Source organism: Pelecanus crispus, chromosome 2, assembly GCF_030463565.1.
Source record: "Pelecanus crispus isolate bPelCri1 chromosome 2, bPelCri1.pri, whole genome shotgun sequence".
Lineage (NCBI taxonomy): Eukaryota > Metazoa > Chordata > Aves > Pelecaniformes > Pelecanidae > Pelecanus > Pelecanus crispus.
In genome coordinates, this window is record NC_134644.1 from 146,717,120 (window position 1) to 146,741,915 (window position 24,796).

Below are 24,796 nucleotides of genomic sequence, written 5' to 3' on the forward strand. Positions count from 1 at the left end.
TGTTCTACTCAGGGAACTTGGCTTTAGCTCATAGGATTTTGAGGAAGTTTTCTTTGGAAGTGTTTTAGAGTGTGTGTGGAGCGGGGAAGGGAAGGAGAAATAAATTTCTTTTGAGACAAGCACCAAAAAAAGTCATTTTTCTAAGTCAGCATCATTATGAGTCAGCTGGACCAAAGAGTTGAGACAGTCGCTGCAGTCCTGGCTCTTACATTTCCCTTCCCCACCCTTGAGGACCTCAGCCCCAGAGGGGTACAATGTGGGTACAAGGCTGATTTACTGATGCAGCTACGCAGTTATGTCATTTTTCCCAGCTCCCAGCCTACTTGGATCCTGCCCTGCGAGCACCAGAGTGAGAAGCTTTTACAGTCGTGTTTTGTTGGACTCCCTTATATAAAAGTGTTTCAGGAACAGGGTGTTCAAAACTCAGTCCCTATGCATGGTAGTGGCTCTGTCGTGGTTTAGCCCCAGCCAGCAACTAAGCACCATGCAGCCACTCGCTCACTCCCCCTACCCCGATGGGATGGGGGAGAGAATTGGAAGAGTAAGAGTGAGAAACACTCCTGGGTTGAGATAAGAACAGTTTAATAATTGAAATAAAGTAAAATAGTAATGATAATAATAACAATATAATAATGATAATAACAATATACAAAGCAAGTGATGCACAATGCAATTGCTCACCACCCACCGACCGATACCCAGACAGTTCCCGAGCAGCGATCGCTGCTCCCCAGCCAACCCCCCCCAGTTTATATACTGAGCATGATGCCATATGGTATGGAATAGCCCTTTGGTCAGTTTGGGTCAGCTGTCTTGGCTGTGCCCCCTCCCAGTTTTCTTGTGCAGCTGGCAGAGAATGGGAAGCTGAAAAGTCCTTGACTAGCATAAGCAGTACTTAGCAACAACTAAACCATCAGTGTGTTATCAACATTCTTCTCCTACTAAATCCAGAACACAGCACTGTGCCTGCTACTAGGAAGAAAATTAACTCTATCCCAGCCGAAACCAGGACAGGCTCCTACCCAGAAGTCAGGTGAGGTTAATAACTAAACAGTCTGCATTATTCACTGCAGCAGCAATCTCATCTCTAGGAACAGCTAAAGATCTTTTCTTTATCCTCAGATTGACATTAACCTCCTGAGACTGGAGTTCTTGAGCATCTTCCTCTCTCTTTTCTCTTGTGTTCCTCAGCAGATAATTTCCAGATGGATGCAATTTGATGAAACAAGTAATAATGAAGTAAAGTTCTCCCTGGGGTGAGAGAAAAATTTAGGGAGAGCTATATCTGTGGGGGACACTTCAGCTGTATTAGAACATGTTTCCAGGGGTACCATGTCTCTTTCTTGCCTAAGATAACTTCAATAACATAACATAGAATTACAATTCGAGCTAAACAATAAAAGTCAACTCAGAGTTCCTGAAAGATTCAGAATCCATAACCAAAGACAGTGGCTTCACATTTATCCATTAAAAAGGCATGGAACAGTGAAAGTTAAGCAAATCCACTAGTATGTGGTTCCTGGACTGCAAGACAGAAACAGGCAAAATCATTGCTCTTTGTACCATTTATGCCTTCTATGCTAATTATCTTACCTGTCTCTCTAATGCCATGTGCATTACCTAAAACGTTCTCTCCTCTTGTTTTCAGGTAACAACAGTTGAGGATGCCAGCCCCCTGGCGAATATGTTGCAACAAAAAATCCAAAACTAAGAATGGAAAAGCTGAACTGGACAATATGGCAGACACAAGTGAAAAAATGCAGATGAAAAAAGAAATCACGTTACTAAATGGCATTTCTTTAATTGTAGGGAACATGATTGGCTCTGGGATATTTGTATCACCCAGAGGTGTTTTAATGTACAGTGCTTCCTATGGACTCTCTCTAGTCATCTGGGCGCTTGGTGGGATGTTTTCACTGTTTGGAGCTTTGTGTTATGCTGAATTGGGAACATCCGTCGTTAAGTCTGGAGCCAGCTATGCCTATATCCTGGAAGCATTTGGTGCCTTTGTGGCCTTCATCAGACTGTGGTCTTCCTTGCTAATTATCGAACCAACAACCCAGGCAGTGATAGCAATCACGTTTGCTAACTATATTGTTCAACCAATTTTTCCTCATTGTGAGCCGCCGTATGATGCAGTCAGGTTGATTGCAGCTGCTTGTATTTGTAAGTGATGTTATGATTCCTAGAAGTTAAGAACTATAACTGTAGGTGCCCAGAGGATTTTTCTGAATTTCTGTTCCTTCACCTTCTGTGAAAATAATTACTGCCTCTCTAAAACATGTTCTTAGGAACTAATAATTTTTTATTCAGATGGATTTTACTTGGAGCTAGGATTATTAGAGGGGAGAGGAGAATTACAACAATTTGGCGGGGGGAAACTATGACTGCTGATTAGAGATCTGTACATCTCTGCAGATCATCGACCTAATTTGCAGCCCGCATTTGGTCCATGTGCTTTCTCCCCTATTTCTCGCAAATTGCAAAAAATGAACAAAAATCTTAAAATTCATATGGAATTAAAAATACTCTGCCTAATACAAATGTCACTAGAAAAATTGTGTAGTGTAATCAGACACTCTGCAGAGCTGACTTTGTCATGAATGTATATCTTAGGTGACCATAGGAATAAGCGTTACAAATCTATCCTCCAGTAGGTGAACTGCACTCAGATTCTTTTCCTTACAGATGTGGATTTGTCAAGATGGCGTATGTGTTTCTGGCTGTGCTATAGCATGATCTTTTAAAAACAGCTTAAACTGTACAGCTCAACAAAAGCTTCCAAAAGGATAAGTAATTTTAACTTAAGATAACATAAGGTATCCTGACAATTCTGAGAAGGTGTTTTCTCTGTAGCACTGACTCTTGCCACTGTTGTGCAAGGAGGAATTTCACTTCTGAAAAGGCTCCATGGTAGAACTTGAGACCATCATGACCACTCAGCAGTCTAAAAGGCAACTAGCCCTATTCCAGAAGACTTTGTTACCTGAAATTCTCCAGTTGCACAGGAAAGCAGTTATTTATTAGATCAGAATTTCTTTTCCCAGTGTTCTAGGTGCACCTCATGAAATCCTAACACTTAAGAGAAGCAGTCCTCAAATGCTGATGTTTCTTTAAGCCTTCATTTTCTTAGCTATTCTTGCTGAGGTCTTCATGTGAATCAGCTCTGTGCTCTGGCACCTGATTTCTGAGCTGATGCCCCAGGTGTGTCTGGCAGTGGCTGCTTTCTCATACAGCAAATTAGTTGCCTCACCACTGACTAGGCTTAGCATTTTGAGTAACAGCCCAGATTGCAGGGAGAATTGCAGTGTATTATATTAACTGTGATACACAGTTTAGCAGTGTCAGATAGCAAACTTATTCCCAGCTTGAACAATTTTGATAAGGCTCAGGAGCATGGATTTAATTGGCATTTCACCAACCTAGTGGATACAACTTTTTAAAATATATATACATTTACTAGAATTTACTGGGAATTCCATGGTAAGCTCCCATTGTCTTGAATTTAATTACACTCTGCAGCACATGATGCATGTTTTGTGTCATATACATGTGCAGTAAACATATCCTTTGCAGTGTTTCAAATAGCACTTTAGAGCATCACAAATGACTCCTAAATGTTCAGTATTAAAACCTTCAATCAACATTTACTTTATCATTTTCAAGATATAGGCCTATAATTCTAACAGTTACTTATATCTGCTACTGTACTTTTAAGAAAGAGGTATATGTTTAAGTTCTACTGAGGAGAGCATTTTTAAGAGAGCGTATAATCTTATTTCCACGTATATGCCATGTTTACTAGAGCAAGGTTTGCAGGAGTCATTATTTACAGACAGGTTTGAAATGATATTCAAACCTGACACTAGGCTTGAACAACCATTATATAACCTTTTGTGTTTCTTAATACCAGAATAAAACAAAAATTCTGTCCCCATTGCACAAGATTGGTATATCAATAGGAAGCAGTGGGGGCAAATCAGGTCCTGTTTCTGTAAATGGGTCTATTATTACCTTGACAGCTGACAGGACACTCTCTCAAATATGCAGAGTCACTCGGATAATGAAGGCAAGAAGTTCTGTGAGCATCTGTGGTTGGATGCTAATACTATATAGAAAGGTTTCTAAATGGTTTTCATTTTAAGCATTACAAAACCCTTTTCCTTCCTTTCAAAACTGAAGTGTAGATTAAAGGCAGGTGAAAGAAGGAAAGACCAATGAAACTGCTAGAGAACAAACAGCCCATTCTGATCCATGCTTGAGAGCGCTCTGGACCACCCATGCTGCGTTTGGCCTGCTGTCTTCTCCAGCAGCTGGGCTTTGTACGTGGTACCAATGCATACCCTTTCCTTTCTTCATCTACCTCTGTTTCAAATTACGGAGTTGCAAGAGGGACAAGTTGCCCGTGATGCCATGTGTGTGTATGTGCTACAGCGAGCGGAGGTGGGCACGTGGATCGGCCCCTGGCTGGACCTGCCACCAGCCAAGAACCAACACTCAGCACAGCGATTTATCCGCTCATCAGGGTCCCACTTCTGCGACAAAATGGAATGCAAAGAATATGGCAGAAGGAGGAAAGGAGAATTAATTGATCCCACCCACTCTCTGCAACCATACTACTTTGTTATTTCTACTAGATTCTGTCAAAATTGAGGCTTGAGAGAACTCTGTAAGTAAGTACTTCTGTGATCTTCAGACTTGGGGTCAAAGGGTGAATGGCACAGCAACTAAGCCATGGGCACAGAGTAACAGCATGCTGGCCTGGCTCAATCCATTATCTTGTCAACCGCATCCAAAGTTCTCAGTGCAGAAGCTGTTCTTACTCTGTACGTAGACTAGAGTTCAAATTGGCAGGGAGAACTTCAGGAAAAAATTCAGCACAGATAAAACATTTAGAGAAATCTCACCTTCTGCATGTGAGCAACTCTGCTGACTTTCATAAAACTGAAAGATTATTTAAAAGGAGCAGGAGTTAGTCCTAAAATTCAAAACCTGATGTGTTTTATCGTACCTATTGTCATGAAAACAATGTCCTCAAAAAAACTATTGTGTAACTTCTAAATCAGGCATTTCATTCATTTTAGTAAATCTAGGTGGTCCTGAAAGGGTGAAATTTGATTCTGTTTTATTTCTTGAAAGAGAAGTGGTATCTGGAAGGATGTATTTGAAATGTGTTTTATGTGATATAAAAAAAATCAGTGCTCCTCTCATGCATATTCTTTTTCTCTACAGGTTCCTTAACATTTATTAATTGTGTTAATGTGAAGTGGGGAACCCGTGTACAAGATGTTTTCACATATGCAAAAGTTCTGGCTCTCATCTTGGTGATATCTGTTGGCCTTTACAAAATTGGTCAAGGTAAGAATATTTTTCATTTACTTAAATTCTGAAAAATGAACCATATATGGGTTTCAAAATCTGTGCAGGAATATCAGACTCCTTAAGACCTACATATGAGGGGTCGTTTATTCTGGAAAACAGTCTGCCATAGGAAGATTAGAGGAATTTTGTGGCTTGTTAAGCAATGGGGGTCTAATTATTCTTCTACCTTTAGTGTGGCAAACCAACACACACCAAGTTCTGTGTTGCTCAGGCTGAATAGCAAGTAGCGGCTGAATTAACATCAGTTTCATGCTAACTAGTTTAAAGTCAGCCTCAGTGTCTCTGACTCATGCTAGTTAAAGGCTAGCATTGCTGCTTGTCCTAGGACAGGGCAGGACAGCAGAAATTGCCGGACGTGTCCTTCGCATGGCTCCTCACCCCTCGCTCTCCCTGCCCTGCCCATGGCAGAGAGCCGCTGCAGCACCCTGTGAGGGGAGAGGATCAGGGAGGAAGGAACGGATGAGTTTCCTTTGTTGGTGAGAGGGTGTGCTTGCTCCTCGAATCCAGGGAAAAGACTGCAATACTGCAGTCCTATGAATCACTGTGGTACCGTAAGACATCACAGGACAGATGAGCCACCCTGTATCAGCAGTAACTGGACTGAACTGAATACACTGAAAAGCTAGACCCTAGTTTATTCTGGTGCTGCCTCTGATCTTGGCATATGACAATAGTTTTGATTTTATTAATTTGGGTGTCTGGTACAGTGAAGTCTCTTCCAACTCTAGCTCTGTTGCTTAGTTACTAAGGTTTCTTCATTTTCCTTTCCCATGAAATTCCTAAATAGCCATTGTATCTTTATCGAGTTAAAATAAAGCTGGTTGTCCCTCTCTGGGTTAGGAATTGTCTTTTTCTCCTGCTGAAACTAGCTAATAAAACCTAATGAGCGTGCTTGCTTTTCTGTGTTTGCTTGGCCTTCTCCTTTCCTTGGCTGCAGTTCTAATGCATCAGCTGTTACGCTGTAAAGCCGCACCAGACTTTAAGAGAGCTTTTTTGTTTAGCCATTATCCGTGCATGTCAGTTGTCACTGGTTTGTTCAAGTCTAAAGAAACCTGAACAAACGAACCCAGTCCTAAGGGCAGGAATGTGAAGGTGCAGAGGAAAAGCGTTGCTTAATGGCCACAGTTACATGAAAGAGAAGTTCCCCTCATAAAGCTGCTGCAGTATTGCAAAGGTGTGAGTCCGTGATGTCACCCCTATAACAGCTTTGCCGTGTCCCCACAGTCACAAATTTACCTGGGCTTTCACATTGACTCCTTCAAAACTCCCAGCCCGCTCACCGGTGTGCAGCTGCCGCAATGTGGTTTGTCCTGGGGGGCATTTCCTCTGCTCGTGCATCCACATTGCCCACACTGGCTCTTTTGCGTTGCTCCGTGGGGTCAGGGAAGGTAAAGGCAGAGAGGAAACGTTATTGTGAGGAATGCAAAATGCTGAGGGCTTTTAGTGGTAGTAAAGGTCACGTCTCTGCTTTGTTTAAGCAGAACCAAGCACTTAAATACAGAAAGGACTGGAAGGAGGAATGATGTAGACTTCTGGAGGAAGCAGCAATTGGGTCAATGCACTCTTTTAAACTCAGCAGCTGGTTTAATGAAAAGAAAGGTTAGGACATTTTAGCCCTGCTGTATTCCTTCTGATGTGCTCAGATACGCCTTTTGTTTTAAAACACTGTGAATGTATCTGATTTTGAATATGAGCTGTCTTTAGTAAAAAAACCTTTTCTTGGTCCTTCTGAATTTTTCTTTTTTTTTTTCCTTCCAAACATTTTCTTCCCCAAAATGTGTGTACATCTTGTAGCTTGCTCAGTTCAAACAGTCTCCTGGTAGTTACTGCTCTTGAAAGATTGAATTGCTTTTGTGGTATCTATAAACTCCTTAGTTTAACCACACAGTGAAGTTGTTTCATTTTATAACAAAGACCTTACTTTCTTGCCTAATAGAGGTTTCAGCATGTTGCTGTCTTCCTTGGTACTTAAACCCACTTCCATTTATATTAGATAGTTGACTTTCCTTCTGCAAAGTCAGTAAGGCCTTTCTTCCCCTTTCCAGAATTGCAGTGAAGGCTCATGCAGTTTCATTAACATTTCATCTATTTTACAGCATTCTGCAGGTTGTCGTCTCAACCGATTGAGCTAAATTAGAGGAGAATTTTGAAAGAAAGATTTTTCAAGTCTCCTCTCTTAATTCTGGGGAACACCTTTGTGGGGCAGAGCATCCCACTGAGAACCATGCCTCCAGGAGTTCCCCCTACATTGGCCACTAATTCATCTGGTGAAAAAGAAAGCACAGCTATGTGGAAAATGGAGGAGAGAGTTTCAGGAATTGAAACTGGGTGCCTTGCTGAGAGGGCATAGCATGGCCTCAGTACAGCTCCCTCCTTTGGTAGGCTAGATGGCAATGCCAGGAGGTGAGGACACCGTGAATTCTGGTAGAATTTCACAAGTCACATCCAAATAACAAACATGGGAAAACGTCTTCTGCTGTCTCCCTGTACAAGTGTAGCTGTCTGAATGTCTGCCTGAATCTTTCCTATTTGTCAAGTGGAAATATAAGCTGTGCACTTTTAGAAATAGTAATGAAACCTGTATGCGGTGGGGTTTTCTTTCCTTTTGGTTTGCTGAGGCTTGTAGTATAATGTCCTTCTACGCTGTAATCCTTGAAACATAACAGCCAATTGGTACCTGCCATTTGTACAGGAAAAACAGAAAACCTGAGAGCTCCCTTCGAGGGCTCAGCAACAAACCCAGGGATGATTGCACTGGCTCTCTACTCTGCTCTCTTCTCCTACTCAGGATGGGACACGCTCAACTACGTCACCGAGGAAATGCAGAACCCTGAGAGGTAAACAGGTGCTTTTCCACTAGTAGAGTAAGATTGTTTCTGGTTTATGACTGTTTTATCATGTGATCTTCAGCATTACTGTTTATGGAAAAAACGTTTCATTTTACTAAAGATGAAAGGTTAAGTAAAAAATCAGAAAGTCCACAGTAGCACTGGAAATATCATCTCCTCCCCTCTGTAGTTATGTCCACCCTGTGGGAGTGGTGTGCCTCACCTACTCAGATGGAGTCCACCTTGTCTTGGGACAGACACACTTTAAGAGTCAGGAAAAAAATGCTATGATCATGAGAACACCTAAGTGTGCATTTAAATCTCATTGCTTAAGTGCTCTCTTAAATTGCTTCATAGTAAAGACAATATATATAAAATGTGCAGGTATAAATGTACAGATTTTTCTCTAAAACTTGTGACAGACCCATAAGGAGCCAACTAAGCTGCTTATGGAATTGTTCTACATGCAGTGGCTGCATGTTATTTTGTAACCCCATGATTAAAAAATTATGGATTACAAAAAGTGGTGGAGGTATCCATTCAGAAATGTTTGAATTTGGGAACAATCTTCTATTTAAATATTACTTACTCAAAGAACATGAAATAATTGTGCCATTTTCCCTTTGCAGGAATCTACCTCTTTCTATTGCAATTTCAATGCCTATTGTGACTATTATTTACTTGCTGACTAATATAGCATACTATGTAGTGTTGGACATGTCAGTTCTCCTCACAAGTGATGCAGTGGCTGTGGTAAGTTCATAAAATAATTAAAGCAAAAGTTACTGTACAGATGATACTGTGAAAGAATCTCAGGTAGCATCCTTCTTGGCAAAACCGTTGAAATATTTCCACGCTGAAGGTTGCTGCTTTGTTTTAAACTTTATTTTCATGTAAGAGTACCAGTGTATTAGAAGGTGCATATAAAGAATATATCCAATAAATCTGCTCTTGTAAAATCCTTTTATACACTCTGTAAATCCTGCTCCTGACGGTACTCCATTGTAGTAGCAATTGTCCATTGCTTTTGCCGGGGCCAGACAAAGAGCTATGGAAGGTCTGGGTGGTTTAAGAAACAGGGGGTTTTGCTATCATTCTAATGTACAGAGTGTGATGTTTAATGCTGCAGGATCACAGCAATATTTTCAACACAAAAATGTACAGTGAAATGCTTTTTAAAACCTTATCAATATTTTGTACAAAAGTACAATTATAACTCATGTATTACTACAGTCAGGATTTGTCAGAATACATTAAAGCCAATACATCTTCTTCTGTTATCTCATTGACTTGATCTAGGCTTAGAATTTTTTTTTAAAAATCTTTTTTAATGTATCTGCCATTTTTATTTTGATACCAATCTGTTTTTCCAAATTCTCATTTCCCAAGTCATTATCACGTGTCATAAGAAAGCATGGGCTATGACACTATGTTTGGGCTGGTGTGTTTTCATGAGAGTTTCTCAGGATTGTCCATATGCTTAATGTAGTGGGCCTCACTATTATTTTCTTTTTCTGTTACAGACATTTGGCGATGAAACCCTTAGTTATGCTAAGTGGATAATTCCTATAGCAGTGGCCATGTCTTGCTATAGTGGCTTAAACTCATCAATAATTGCAGCATCTAGGTATGAAATATAAGATTTATTTTAAATAATTGAAAAGGAATCCTTTATTATTAATCTGCATTTTTTACTACTGCATCGTAAAAGTGACACAGTCAATTTTTGCCATGTCAAGGTGTTCATTTATGATGGAAGGATTGTTATGATCTGATGTGTCTTCTCGTGATTAGCACCAAGAGAGCAGCATTTACAATAGAATGATAAAATGTCCTGTCCCAGTGGAAGCAGGGACAGGTGTCCTGGGAAGAGTACAAGGAAGCTGCCCGGTTGTGTAGGGAGAGGGTCAGGAAGGCCAAGGCACAGCTAGCACTGAATTTGGCAAGGGATGTAAAGAATAACAAGAAGGGCTTCTACAGGTATGTCAACCAGAAAAGGAAGGTTAAAGAAAGCGTATCCCCCCGATGAACAAGAATGGCAACCTAATATCAACACATGAGGAAGAAAGCAGAGGTACTCAACAACTTCTTTGCCTCAGTCTTCACACGCAACCTCTCTCCTCACCCCTCCCAGGTCGATGGACTACAAGAAGGGGACCAGGGGGGTAAAACCCCTCCCAATGTAAGGGAAGATCAGGTTCAAGACCACCTGAGGAACCTCAATGTACACAAGTCTATGGGACCTGATGAGATGCACCCCAGAGTCCTGAGGGAACTGACTGATGTAGTTGCCAAACCACTCTCCATGATATTTGAAAAGTCATGGAAGTCAGGTGAAGTCCCTGCTGACTGGAAAAAGGGGAATGTTGTGCCCATTTTTAAAAAGGGAAGAAAGGAGGACCCTGGGAACTACCGACCTGTCAGTCTCACCTCTGTGCCTGGGAAGATCATGGAACAGATCCTCCTAGAAGCTATGCTCAAGCACATGGAGGACAGGGAGGTGATTCGAGACAGCCAGCACGGCCAACCACAAGTCCTGCCTGACCAACCTAGTGGCTTTCTATGCAGGAGTGACTGCATCAGTGGACAAGGGAAAAGCAATGGATGTCATCTACTTGGATTTCTGTAAAGCCTTCGACACAGTCCCCCACAACATCCTTCTCTCTAAATTGGGGAGATATGGATTTGATGGGTGGACTGTTCAGTGGATAAGGAATGGGCTGGATGGTCACATCCAGAGGGTCGTGGTCAATGGCTCGATGTCCACATGGAGACCGGTGACAAGTGGAGTCCCTCAGGGGTCCATACTGGGACCAGTGCTGTTTAACATCTTCATCAATGACACAGACAGTGGGACTGAGTGCACCCTCAGCAAGTCTGCAGATGACACCAAGCTGGGTGGTGCAGTTGACATGCCAGAAGAACGAGATATCATCCAGAGGGACCTGAACAAGCTCATGAGGTTCAACAAGGCCAAGTGCAAGGTCCTGCACCTGGGACGGGGCAACCCCTGATATCAATACAGGTTGGGGGATGAAGAGATTGAGAGCAGCCCTGCGGAGAAGGACTTGGGGGTACTGGTGGATGAAAAGCTGGACATGAGCCGGCAATGTGTGCTTGCAGCCCAGAACGCCAACCGTGCCCTGGGCTGCATCAAAAGCAGCGTGGCCAGCAGGTTGAGGGAGGTGATTCTGCCCCTCTACTCTGCTCTGGTGAGACCTCATCTGGAGCACTGCGTCCAGCTCTGGGGCCCTCAGCACAAGAAGGACATGGACCTGCTGGAGCGGGTCCAGAAGAGGGCCACCAAAATGATCTGAGGGCTGGAACACCTCTCCTATGAGGCCAGGCTGAGAGAGTTGGGGTTGTTCAGCCTGGAGAAGAGAAGGCTGCAGGGAGACCTTATTGCGGCCTTTCAGTATTTAAAGGGGGCCTATAGGAAGGATGGGGAGAATCTTTTTAGCAAGGCCTGTTGTGACAGGACAAGGAATAATGGCTTTTAAACTACAGAAGAATAGATTTAGTCTGGATATATGGAAGAAATTTTTTACGATGAGGGTGTTCAAGCACTGGAACAGGTTGCCCAGAGAGGTAGTGGAGGCCCCATCCCTGGCAACATTCAAGGTCAGGTTGGCTGGGGCTCTGAGCACCCTGATCTGGTTAAAGCTGTCCCTGCTCACGGCAGGGGGGTTGGGCCAGATGACCTCTAAAGGTCCCTTCCAACCCAAAGCATTCTATGATTCTATGATTCTAAAATAATTAATGCTGCCTTTGTCAGAAAGCAACACGCTATTCATTGGCTCACTGTCTGGTTGAGTTTTCTTATTCTTGTTTTCAGGCTTTTTTACGTTGGAGCCAGGGAAGGACACCTCCCTGACAGTCTGAGCTTGATTCATATCAAGTGCTTCACACCAGTCCCTGCTCTCCTCTTCAATGTAAGTGGCAGCTGCTCCCCGTGCCTGCCCTGGGCAGCCCGCAGTTCGGACCCGGGGAGTGTAACACCTCTTCTCTGCCCGGTGTTTCTCCCAGGCTTCTCCTGTGCTGGAGACATCTTCTTCGAATGCTCACAATTTCTAAAACTCATTGAGGGTTGTGGTGGTGATGTTGTTTTGTCTGGTGGGGTTTTTTTCAGTGGAAAAAGAATGGCTTGATTCACATCCATATGCTCTCTGAACAAGATTAGTGAGGAGTACAATAGCATTACTTAGAAAAAGGAGAATGGCTAAATATGTAACAGTACAGACAGGAGTCATTTAAGTCTTTACGTAAGTTTTCAGAGTGTCACTGGAGAAGAATATGGCAGGAACGTCTCTCAGATCCTGCCGTAGGATGATTTTCTAGGACTCCCATTATAAGGGGAGTGACATGCATTTAAAATTAAATTCCCACCGTTGGATGCCTATAGCCATATTGACTTTTTCCTGCTGTCACTATACAAAAGAATCTTGTAACACAAAATGGAGGAACCATAAGGTATAGAACTAGTGTGATTGATTTCAATAAAAAATCCATAATTCTAACAGGTTAAAATAAGGGGGAGGATATCCACAAACAGAGAAGGTAGAATAATTCAAAAGCATTTCACTGCTGTTTATTTGAACGTGTATTTCATTTGGTGTCTTTCATTGCCCTGTGTTACATAGGGTTTATGAATAGATTATCGTAGCAGTCCTGTTTGACATCAAATAATTTACTAACAGTTATAATCTCATTATGAATCGTCTTCTCAGAGGGATTCTGTTTGCACCAGTAAGATGAGCTATACTCCCTTAATACACCACCATTCACATTTTTCACAGTGGAATTTTTTTCTGCTCCTCTGTTAAAACAGTTATTAAATTCCTGGTATTTTAGGTCTTTCCATGCAGGCAGTATAGCATACCTGCATACCACAGAATTCACTCTAATGGTCGCAATGTATGAGTGGACTGTGAGAGCCTCCAACAGTGAAAGTAAATTAAAAGTTTGCTTTCCAGCTGAAGCCAACCAGAAGAGCAGAGTAAGCCTCTGCCTACAGAAAGCCTTTTAGCAGCCTTCTCCATAGTGCAGCAGAGTCTGGGGCTCCTCATCTGGCCTTCTTAGGAGGATGTTGGTGCTGAAACATAATTTCATAAACCCAACACCTCTTCCGCCAAATGTGGTAGTGTCACTGCTATTTAAGGAAGAGATACCAGCATGCTTCACACAGCATATTTGCAGATTTCTTAGAGTTTTATGTACATCCTTCTTGCAATAACTTGATCTCCTAATTCCACACAACTATGTAACTATGTGGGAAACAGGCTGGTTTATAACTTTACTACCTCTTTATTTTATAAGACATGTCTTTATTTTCACATTAAAAAGTCTTTGTTTTTATTATCTCTAGGGTTTAATGACTTTGCTTTACCTCCTTGTGGAAGATGTTTTCCTCCTCATTAATTACTACTGTTTCAACTACTGGCTCTTTGTGGGTCTGTCTATTGCAGGACTGATATATTTGAGATACACTCAGCCACATAGACCACGGCCTATTAAAGTAAGTAAACGAGAGGAAACAAGCCCTAAAAGCCAGCTAATGCACGTGTTTATGTGATCCTTAATGCCACAACCATAACATTACCAGTTATGTTATCGACTATTTACCAGCCATAGAAATTGTTTCAACATACAAGATAAGAAATAAAGGAGCAAAACCCATTTGAGTTTCCACAAGAACATCTGTTCTGGTACTTTTGCTGTGAGGTTGAAATGATGTTTACCCTTTCTTTTTCCTTTCATTCAACCTCATAACTATCTTTATTTCAAAATAAATAAGGAATAAATGGGCCGTAAGACAAACTGTCGGGGAAGACAACCAGCCTGGCTGAACAGGGAGCTTTTGCTGGGACTCAGGGAAAAAAGGGGAGTTTGCCCCTTTGGAAGAAGGGGCAGGTAACTCAAGAAGAGTACAGGGATCTCGTTAGGTCATGCAGAGAGGAAATCAGAAAGGCAAAAGCCCAGCTAGAACTCAATCTGGCCACTGTTGTAAGAGATAATAAAAGATGTTTCTACAAATACATTAACAACAAAAAGAGAGCCAAGGAGCATTTCCATCCGTTATTGGATGCAGGAAGGAACATTGCCACCAAGGATGAGGAAAAGGCTGAGGTACTTGATACCTTCTTTGCCTCAGTCTTTAATAGCCAGACCAGTCATCCCCAGGGTATTCAGCCCCCTGAGCTGGAAGACAGGGACAGGGAGCAGAATGGAGCCCCCATAGTCCAGGAGGAAGCAGTTAATGACCTGCTACACCACCTGGATGCTCACAAGTCTGTGGGGCCAGATGGGATCCACCCGAGAGTACTGAGGGAGCTGGCAGAAGAGCTTGCCAAGCCACTCTCCATCATCTATCAGCAGTCCTGGTTAACAGGGTAGGTCTCAGATGACTGGAGGCTTGCCAATGTGACACCCATCTACAAGAAGGGCTGGAAAGAAGATCCAGGGAACTACAGGCCCGTCAGCCTGACCTCGGTGCCGGGGAAGATTATGGAGTGGTTCATCCTGAGTAGGCTCAACAGGCATGTGCAAGTCAGCCAGGGGATCAGGCCCAGCCAGCATGGGTTCATGAAAGGCAGGTCCTGCTTGACCAACCTGATCTCCTTCTATGACCTGGTGACCCACCTAGTAGATGAGGGAAAGGCTGTCGATGTCATCTACCTGTAGTTTAGCAAAGCCTTTGACACCATCTCCCACAGCATACTCCTAGGGAAGCTGGTGGGTTATGGCTTGGATGGGTGTACTCTGCTGGATACAAAACTATTTGGGTAGCCAAGCCCAGAGAGTTGTGGTGAATGGAACTAAATCCAATTGGCAACCAGTCAGAGTGTCAATCTGCTTGAGGGTAGGAAGGCTCTGCAGAGGGATCTGGACAGGCTGGATTGATGGGCCGAGGCCAATTGTATGAGGTTCAGCAAGGCCAAGTGCCAGGTCCTGCACTTCGGGCACAACAACCCCATGCAACTCTTCCCCATATTAGGCTTAGGGAAGAGTGGCTGGAAATCTGCCTGGCGGAAAAGGACATGGGGGTGTTGGTCGACAGCTGGCTGAACATGAGCCAACAGTGTGCCCAGGTGGCCAAGAAGGCCAACAGAATCCTGGCTTGTATCTAGGAATAGTGTGGCCAGCAGTACTAGGGAAGTGATTGTCCCCCTGTACTCAGCACTGGTGAGGCCGCACCTGGAATACTGTGTCCAGTTTTGGGCCCCTCACTACAAGAAAGACATTGAGGTGCTGGAGCGTGTCCAGAGAAGGGCAACGAAGCTGGTGAAGGGTCTGGAGCACGGGTGTTATGAGGAGTGGCTGAGGGAACTGGGGTTGTTTAGCCTGGAGAAGAGGAGGCTGAGGGGAGACCTTATTGCTCTCTACAACTCCCTGAAAGGAGGTTGTAGTGAGGTGGGTGTTGGTCTCTTCTCTCAAGTAGTTAGTGATAGGATGAGAGGAAATGGGCTGAAGCTGTGCCAGGGGAGGTTTAGATTGGATATTAGGAAAAATTTCTTCATGGAAAGGGTAGTCAAGCATTGGAACAGGCTGCCCAGAGAGGTGGTGGAGTCACCATCCCTGGAAGTGTTCAAAAAATGGGTAAACGTGGCATTTTGGGACATGGTTTAGTGGGCATGGTAGTGTTGGGTTGATGGTTGGACTGATGATCTTAGAGATTCTTCCCAACCTTAATGATTCCTAGTTTTTACTTTCATTAAAAAATAATCCAGCCACCAAGCCAGGAAACACAAAATTATTACTCTTCCCTTAATTGGTTTAGTGGTGGACTTGGTAATGTTAGGTTAATGGTTGGACTGGATGATCTTAAAGGTCTTTTCCAACCTAAACAATTTTATGATTCCATGATTCTAAATAAATACCTGGGGTTCTTAGTCCATCCTGGAACCAACCCCCTTCTGTATTTTCACAGCAGACCTCAGTAGAGCTAGTGATGGGGGCTCCAGAGAGGTTAACACTCTGATCAAACTTACATGACTTAACAAATTCAGCAAAATCCCTCCAAAGCCCATAAATGCCCAAAATTCTGCTCATGCAGAAGATCAAAAGCGTAAATAATCAAATGTATTTTGAGTGTTCCCTCCCACTGCATAGTGGTCATACACAGGAAAATGCAAGTTGAATGACTGATTGCAGAAGAGCATCTGGCTATCAGTTAGGAGAGGGAGACTGCACAGAAACAAAGCGCACCTGAAACTTGTTTCCAGTTTTAATCCAGTGATTGCCCAGGAAGCAGGGACGGAAGCCCAAAGCCCACAGCTTCCCCCAGGCACACAAAACCACGCGCTGGCTCCTGTTTCCCTGTGCTCTGTTGGCTCCATGACCTGCATTTCAGCTCTGCAGTGATGCAGTAAAAATTATAAATCCAAATGAACACCCTGCCTAAATATTTCTTCCTTGTCACTCACTCTTCCTAATCTCCTGCACCATTTTTACTGACACATTTTTTTTCCCATTGAAGTGTTAACATCTTGATTATAAAAAGCATGGTTCAAACAAAGGAGTAAAATATCCTAAGCACCGACTGTGAGAAAACCTTCCAGTCTTCCAGAGCAGACCAAATTTTCCTGACGCACGTTCACACTTCATTTCCAAACTCTCCCCCAAAATATGTGGAAGACAAAGATTAAATCTTGCCTTATTGGCAGTATTGCTATTGACTCTACTAAGGCAAGGATTACAGTCAGATTATAGATAATGGCTGTTTAATTCCTATCAGCATTTGCCAGTTTAGTCAACATCCCAACTCCACATACACTTTTTTCTTTTCTGAAACGTAGCAGCTGGTTTTCATCAACTTACATTTTTAAGCTTTATAAGGAAAAAGAAATATCTATGCCAGTAAACTCTCAGGATTTTCAGCTAGTATTCAAATGTCAGCTCCTGGACTCCTGAGAAGGCTCATTACTACGGCCAGTGAAAAATATTTTAGTGACAAATAAATCCCTGAACAGGTTACTGCAACTTTCCTTATTTGTGATATGATATTTGATAAGTGCCCAGGCAAAATGTTGGTTCATCAGTCTGCTAGTTCTGTAACATCAATATGGTAACTGAAAGTCTAGCTGAGTTAGTTCCCAACCAAACTTACAATTAAAAATTTGCAATTGAATTTAGAGGGAAAACTAGCTATTGCTGCTCAGCTTTAAAGTACTGCTTTCAAAGATTGATCTCTTTCTAATGTGGAAAGGAACTGAGCTTGTACAGGCCTGAAAACAACAAAATGGTCAGATATTCAGGTGTGTACCAGATAAGAGGCTCTTTCAGCAGCATACACGGAAGCTAGCTAGTACTAACTGTAGACAGTCAAAAGATTCAGTATGTAGTAGTCATATAGTCAATAGTTATATTTTTATTATTGAATTGTCTAATTTTAATCTGCAAAGCCTGACAATAGAATATTTACTGCATCTTTTAATAAATGTTGGCATTTTTTTTTTTTTTTGTCTCCACAGCTTAACCTTTTCTTCCCTATTGTATACTGTTTATGTTCCCTTTTCCTGGTCATAGTTCCTCTCTACAGCGACACAATCAATTCCCTTATTGGCATCGGTATTGCCCTCTCAGGCATTCCTGCATATTATTTGGGAGTCTATCTGCCATTTGAAAAACGACCTAAATGTCTACAGTGGCTCTCTGGTAAGCAGCATCATCTTGTCCTAGTCAGTGTGCCAAAATCTTGAATGCTTGGTCAGAAGACAGAAAGAATAGTTTTTCCTAGAATCCTTTTTCCTTATGAAGTCTTACTATGCTGTATACAGCATGTCTAAGATCATTTGCTTCATCACATGGTTCTGAAAATAAAACCATGTATACCTGTACAAAATAGTCCAATGTGTGGATATATATGGTCATCCAGTATGTATGGTATTGAGCCATTTCAAGATGTTGGCTTGATAAAAGCCATGTAGGATCATGAAGACTAAATGCACGCAGTTTGATACCCTGGAAGGCCCACACCATTGCTTCACTTTCTACCCAAGGAGTAGAACACCTGAGTCAGAGAAGTCCATGAATTTTCATAAATGATGAAATCATGAGTTACTGGCCTGAAGGGTAGTTTCCACTCCTCAAATTCAGGCAATCTTGAAAAGCAAAACTTTCATATTTGTATCCAGTTTGAACTCAGCTATCAATCTGACAATTCAATGAAAATGTTGATAAACGTTTGATTAAATGAGACTTTAGTTGTTGAGCTCCTTTTGCTTTTAGCTATTTGTAACATGTGCTTTATCCAACTGATTAAGGTGTTTTAAGATTTTCCTAATGTAGTTCTTTCAAATCCTCAAAATCCATCTGTTTGTCTAAGACATATAATAACTTTGTTTCACACATTTTTGTTATGTATTACAGCTACAACAACAAAATATGTTCAGATGCTCTTCTACTGTGCTCTGTCGGACCTGGACATGGAACCTACAGCAGATAAGAGTAAATAGAGTTGCCTTGACACTAAGAGTTGCACCTTGACATTTTCTATCTGGAGCAATTTTTATATCTGAAGTTCTCCCCATGTGTTCAGTTATACTAAAGCACTAACCACTGTACTATACATCAGTTTGATGTCTGTTCATTTGTGCTTGTTCTACAAACCACTCTGGTTTACAGGATTTTTTTTTTTTAAATCTGTTTGTTAATAGTGAGTTATCATGTAACACTTTGAAACTATAAAGCACTTTATGAACAAACATTTATTAGCAAATAAGTGCTAAATATTAGATTAACTCCAAAATTTTTATGAAAAGTATTATGTCCAGTCACAGTCCAAAGAAATAAATTGATAAATCTGACAAAAGACAGACCAGATATTTGCAAGATTCAAAACCAGAGTTGGGAAGTAGAAGCCACAGTGTACTTCTAAAGATACAACTAAATTCTTAGCCACAGTGAAAAATATATAATTGAAACTAGTAGACATGCTTTGAGTCAATGTAGTATCAGTGGTAAACTATTCTAATGCATAATTCCTCACATACATACTGTACCAAAAGGAGAAAACCAAAGTTTTTGGTCATTTAAATTCCATTAGAAATTCTCATTTGATGATATCTCACATTCATTACCCTTTTGCAGAAGAAATGCTTTCAACGAATGAATTATACCATTGTAACTGAAGTACTTTTGCCTTCCAGCAGCACAACCTGCCGTGGAGCACTGTAAGGGACTGAGTCATGTTCCAGCTAGAGTATATTCAGGGAAAAACACTTCACCTTTTCATAGTGTCCATTGCTTGCCTAGACATATCAAAGGTGGGACCCCATGAATCATACTAATTTTTTCCACAGTGGAACTTTTTTAAGGAATTCACAAGGAGAAATTAAAAACTATTGATGTTTACAAAATCCCTCGAGCCGCTGCCCAACCATTCATGCCTCACCAGTTTCTGCTGGCAAGGTAACCTGCAGGTCTCCTAGTGAGCACGCAGAGAGCCTCCAGCACCGGCTGCCAGGTCTTCATGTCACGTAGGTGTTGCCTGTTGCACAATGTCCAGCACAGGCGCACACACTGGACAAGAGCCCTCACCAGTGGGTGCCATGAAAGCAAAGGGCAATTAAGAACTAGGATCGTTCTCTTGAACGTTAAGTTTTTCAGCGTGGCACACGGGAATGTGCCACTAGTCCTAATTTTTAGTCTCCTGAAATGGAAGAGACAATAACTGTCATTAAAAAAAAAGCCATCAGCCTTGCAACCTAGACCATAAAAACAGCTGCTCCAGCTCTAATATGCTTTGTTGATATGTAGTACCGTTTGTTATCCTTGTTAGCAAATCGTACTTCCTTTCTGTAATTATATTTATATATAACATACATTGTTTCTAATTTGAGTTTTGTCATTCCTATTGAATTAACCCCAATTGAGGTAAATTAATCTTCTACAAGTCCCTGTAGCTTCTAGCATTATTATCTTTTACTGATGTCTGCCCAGAGAAAGAGCAATGGAGTAGGGAAGAAGGCAATCGTTGCTACTTAAACCTCTCTTCATTCCCTCCCCACACTGTAAGGTCATTTGCAGAATTGTAACTTCATGCATCTCCAACACAGTGTTTGCTGACAGGGCTCCTGTGAAACCTTCTATTTGTATTTCAATGCCATCTGCTGTGGCAGTTTCCTTTCAGCAGGGTTTTCTTTTGATACCAAATATGAACAATAAAAATGTACTAAATTAAGGTAGACAAGAAGCTATTAGAGATGCATGTTTTGCTTTGTAGAAGCCACAGCTTTGGAGCACTAAAATCACTGAAGTATCACAATCCTAAAACACAAAGAGGAAAGAAGAGGAAAGGGTGTAGTTTAGTTTGCCCAGCTCAGAACATCCCCATGTACTCTTCGCACACACAACACGTGCCTCTGTTACAATATAGCACCATTTTGATCCTGCTCTACGTTTGTACGGAAATACTGCGTTTTTGCCCCGTCTCTTACAAAGCACTGGTTAACCACAGAGCCACGGTCCCAGACTGCGCCAGGGCACAAAGAGAGTACAAACCCTACAAGTCAGTGCCAAACTAAACAGTCTTTGTCTCCGAGTTCAAAGTCATGCTTGGTGTTGAGCTATGTGTCACACCAACACAGCACTGTACCATCCTCTGAAGTTTTTTTTTTTGCAGGACCAAAGTTCCTAAGTGATTTGAGACTCCTGAGGTGACATCTTGAGTGGTAACAGATAGCAGGCACTATAGCTAGTGTAATAAGGGCTATGGACTAAGACCATTTCCATAGAGAACTCTGAGCTGAGAAACTTCTTTCCATGTCTGTTTTTTGCCACAATCTGTTTTTACATGAATCCATTAACCTTCTGGGAATGGCACACAAGCCTTCATTTTCCTTCAACCTGGACAGAAGGAAAGTAGTAGTCAGATGCAAGCTTGTAAATGTGAATAATGTTACTGAAATTCTCTATGGACATCGGAATCTCAGAAATGTTAATGTGTTTGTTGATTTTTCACTCCCTACAAATAATACATGTAAGTTATTGTCAAATATCCAAAGCAAGTCATAGATGCTGTACTATTTAAATAAATAAACATATGATCCTTGGCAAATACTATAGTTGTTTGGTTTGAAAGATTAAAAATAGTATTGTGAAAGAAATTTGCCCTGCCTTACATCTCCCAAGTAGGTTTCCCAGGAGAGCAATGACACTCTAACTCTTATTTGTGTATTCTATAACACAACAAAGTCAGCACTTATGGAAGGAAAAATGTTTCGTTACTCCAGGTGGGACTCTCTCTCACTGCAGTTGAGCAATTCTTTACCCCAACACTTTCTTGTTCGAGGAGTAAAAGCATTTTTTTTACATTTTTCACAGATGCTCAATTATGCAGTCAAACAATAAACACTGACTTTTTTAAAGATGGTCTTGGCATCCAGGCTAAGTGTCTTGTCATTGCATAACAAAATATAAGGAGTAGGCTGTTTGACATCTAGTTTGTCAGCTGGTATCTCTGTGGTGGAAGGGACTGGGGTATGGATAACACTGGAAGCCTTTGGAAGACGTAGCCCGTGGGGGTGCAGGCTGCGCTGCAGTGCGTGATGGGAGCCCGGCAGGCTGCAGGTGCAAGAGTCCCTGGAGAACAGCCCACCTGCAGAGCTGCAGAAGCGTCTTTCAGGGGCAAAAGCTGGGGCAATACAGTTCTTGGGGGTAGTATTAGCTCTTCTTTCAGAACCAAGAAAAGACAGGGTTCTTGGGTGTTTTGAAGAATCACAGTTCTTTGAATAACAACAGGAGAAGCTACATCAGTATCAGATTGCATTTCTGTGTCAGCAAAGAAAAACAGAAGTGGTTTTGATGGAGAAAGACTAATTCTCAGCCACAGAAAGTCTGAAGAAGATGTCTGGGCTTTGCATGAGCCTGAAGAGCTGTAAGGGGTGTGGTGTGCTCCCTGGCTACAGAGGTGAAGAAATGCCTTCACACATTAGGTAGGATGAGGATATTGAAGTGTGAAATGACCTGAGAGATGCACGACCTGACGGTGGGCCAGGTCACGGCTCTGTTACAGGACAAAGTGCCTTCGGCACCGGTGTGCCTTCAAACTGAAGACACTTCCTAACAATCTTTTCTTGAAACTTACCTTCATTGTGTAACAGGAACTTTAGAAGTAGTATTGTGCAATCTCTGAATCTGGAGTACTAGATATGTCAAGTCCCTGTTCTCTAGCTGATAAGCTATTGGGTTTTGTAAATCTTCCCCTTTTTTTTCTGCAGGGTTCAGTTTTGACTTACGAGGACTGGCAGCCAAGCAACTATCTGAAGTGCTGTAATTTTGCAAGTGTCTCAAAAGCTCTAAAATTTAAAAAAAAAAAAAAAAAAAAAAGGCAAATGAGGAAAATAAAACACAAACCTAAACAAGATGCCACACAATAACAGGAGAATAACTTCTTTGTCTTGTAGATCAGTAGTCTGGATTATAACCACAAGAAATGAGAAGTGCTTACTGAGGAACACACATTTAATATAATGGATGTCACTGAAAAACATGAAAGACAAGTGGGCTACTGAAATGTCTGGTTATTAGCTACCTAGAAAGGTCAGTATTCGAGTCAAAGGAGCAGACCGGAATTTGGTTTACATGACCATGGTTTTGAAACAGGAGAGGTCAGCGTTAAACCAGATGATTGTGAGTTGATGCTCTTCTAACAGGATGAATAGAAGAGAATTAATTGGTTCATGCTACAATTCAATAGAAAACAGTAGAAATTAGTAGGTGTTTGAAAGAGCTGGTCACCCAAAAATGTGCTGGATGTGGCAAGTGGTGGAAGCAAATACACTTCAGCATACAAACAGAACAAAGATTAATTCAGCAATATATTTACTTAGTGCTCAGAAATATTAATTTCACAGAGCCAAAACCAACTGTGGGCCACACCTGGTGGACGGAGGGGAAAGAGAGTTTAAATTGGAAAAAAACCTGCTTGGGGCTCTTTAAGAACATTCTACCTACATGCAGGAACTAGGAGAAAAGAAAGGAACGTGCTCAGATTTAAAACTGTAATAAACCCTCCCTCTTTAGAGAGGAAGTGCAAAGAGTCTTTTAGAAATAGAAAAAAGGCAAATTTGATGGTAATGACCATAAGTTCAAGACAAGCTGCCTGACCAATTATTTAGATGTGCTTCTACGATAGCACAAAAGAAGAATATCAGACCCTGTTTGCAATAACATGGTATGTGTTTGGATCCTGATTTCTGCTTAGCCATTGCTCTTGCCCGTACCGCACCATCACATAAGGAAAGCTGCAAATTAGTTTCTCCTTTCTCTTGCTTTTTTAGGAGTTAGGGCCTGTCTGGCTCAGCCTGTGTGTGGTCATGGAAGCAGAATTTAAAATTACCGGTGGAGTTACATTTGACTCCACAAGAGGGAGAACTCCTTTGCTTGATGCTCTCATGAAAGCAAGCCCGTTGTTTTGAGGTCGTCTGCTCGGAGCAGCTGAATCAGAGCGATGTGTGTATTCCTGCCCACAGCAAAAGTCCTGAGGAGGACAGGCTTAGCTCCAGCAGAGAGTGTCAGATATATATTCTGAATAATGCTGTTACAACAGCCTGCTGCAAACTCAAAGGAAAATGAGGTTAAAGTTCAAACATTTCTCTTTACTTAGAGGAGTGCCTTCAGGTCTGTATCAGAAGACAAATTTTCTCATGCTGGCTGTTTCCTGTATATAACAGCATATAGGAATACCTCATTCGAAAGGATGACGAACATCCTTTTCAGCACTTCCACATTAAGCATAAATAATAAACAAGCTAATAATAGCTAATAGAAAATAAATTAGCTGTTTTATGGTAATAAATGAGCTATTTTACAGAAATGAAAAAAATTGTTCTGTTTGAATGTCTGAGCAGTTCTCCATCCTCATACTTTCCTTTTTTCTTCTTCAACTTTTTCTCAGATAAAACTTGTGTAATCTCCAAGACCCTCTGCTGTTTGGTAGTGGAGAGCTGTTTATAAAGACACCTTGGGAAAATACAGTACTTGAGTGTGTTGGGTTTGCATGGCAAGGTTTTGGTAGACGGGGGCGACAGAGGTGGCTTCTGTAAGAAGCTCCTAGAAGCTTCCCCTATGGCCAATAGAGCCAATGGCAGCAACTCGAAGACAGACCCGCCACTGGCCAAGGCCGAGCCCATCAGCAATGATAGTAGCGCCTCTGGGATAACATTTAAGAAGGGGGAAATGTTGCTGCACAGCAGCAATTGCAGCCAGAGAGGAGTGAGACTATGTGAAAGAAACAGCCCTGCAGACACCAAGGTCAGTGAGGAAGAAGGGGGAGGAGGTGCTCCAGGCGCCGGAGCAGAGATTCCCCTGCAGCCCATGGTGAAGACCATGGTGAGGCAGCTGTGCCCCTGCAGCCCATGGAGGTCCACGGTGGAGCAGATATCCACCTGCAGCCCGGGGAGGACCCCACGCTGGAGCAGGTGGATGTGCCCAAAGGAGGCTGTGACCCCGTGGGAAGCCCGTGCTGGAGCAGGCTCCTGGCAGGACCTGTGGACCCATGGAGAGAGAGGAGCCCATGCTGGAGCAGGTTTGCTGGCAGGACTTGTGACCCCGTGGGGGACCCACGCTGGAGCAGTCTGCTCCTG

At 42.1% G+C, this 24,796-nt stretch overlaps 1 protein-coding gene across 1 annotated transcript; it reads left to right on the top strand.

The window, feature by feature from the left end:
* Positions 1-1,664: 1,664 nt before the first annotated feature.
* LOC104029777 (Y+L amino acid transporter 2) lies at positions 1,665-18,664 on the top strand. Its single transcript, XM_075704602.1, has 9 exons — positions 1,665-2,166; positions 5,233-5,358; positions 8,075-8,219; positions 8,840-8,963; positions 9,734-9,837; positions 12,046-12,142; positions 13,576-13,725; positions 17,681-17,864; positions 18,579-18,664. The coding sequence occupies exons 1-9, from the start codon at positions 1,665-1,667 to the stop codon at positions 18,662-18,664; spliced, it is 1,518 nt and encodes a 505-aa protein (XP_075560717.1).
* The last annotated feature ends 6,132 nt before the right edge of the window (positions 18,665-24,796 follow it).

Excerpts from the sequence above, each read along its gene's own strand:
- LOC104029777 (XM_075704602.1), top strand. The coding sequence starts at position 1,665 with ATGCCAGCCCCCTGGCGAATATGTTGCAACAAAAAATCCAAAACTAAG. Across the intron at positions 5,359-8,074 it reads CCTTTACAAAATTGGTCAAG|GAAAAACAGAAAACCTGAGA; the intron begins GTAAGAATATTT and ends CCATTTGTACAG. Across the intron at positions 13,726-17,680 it reads ATAGACCACGGCCTATTAAA|CTTAACCTTTTCTTCCCTAT; the intron begins GTAAGTAAACGA and ends TTGTCTCCACAG.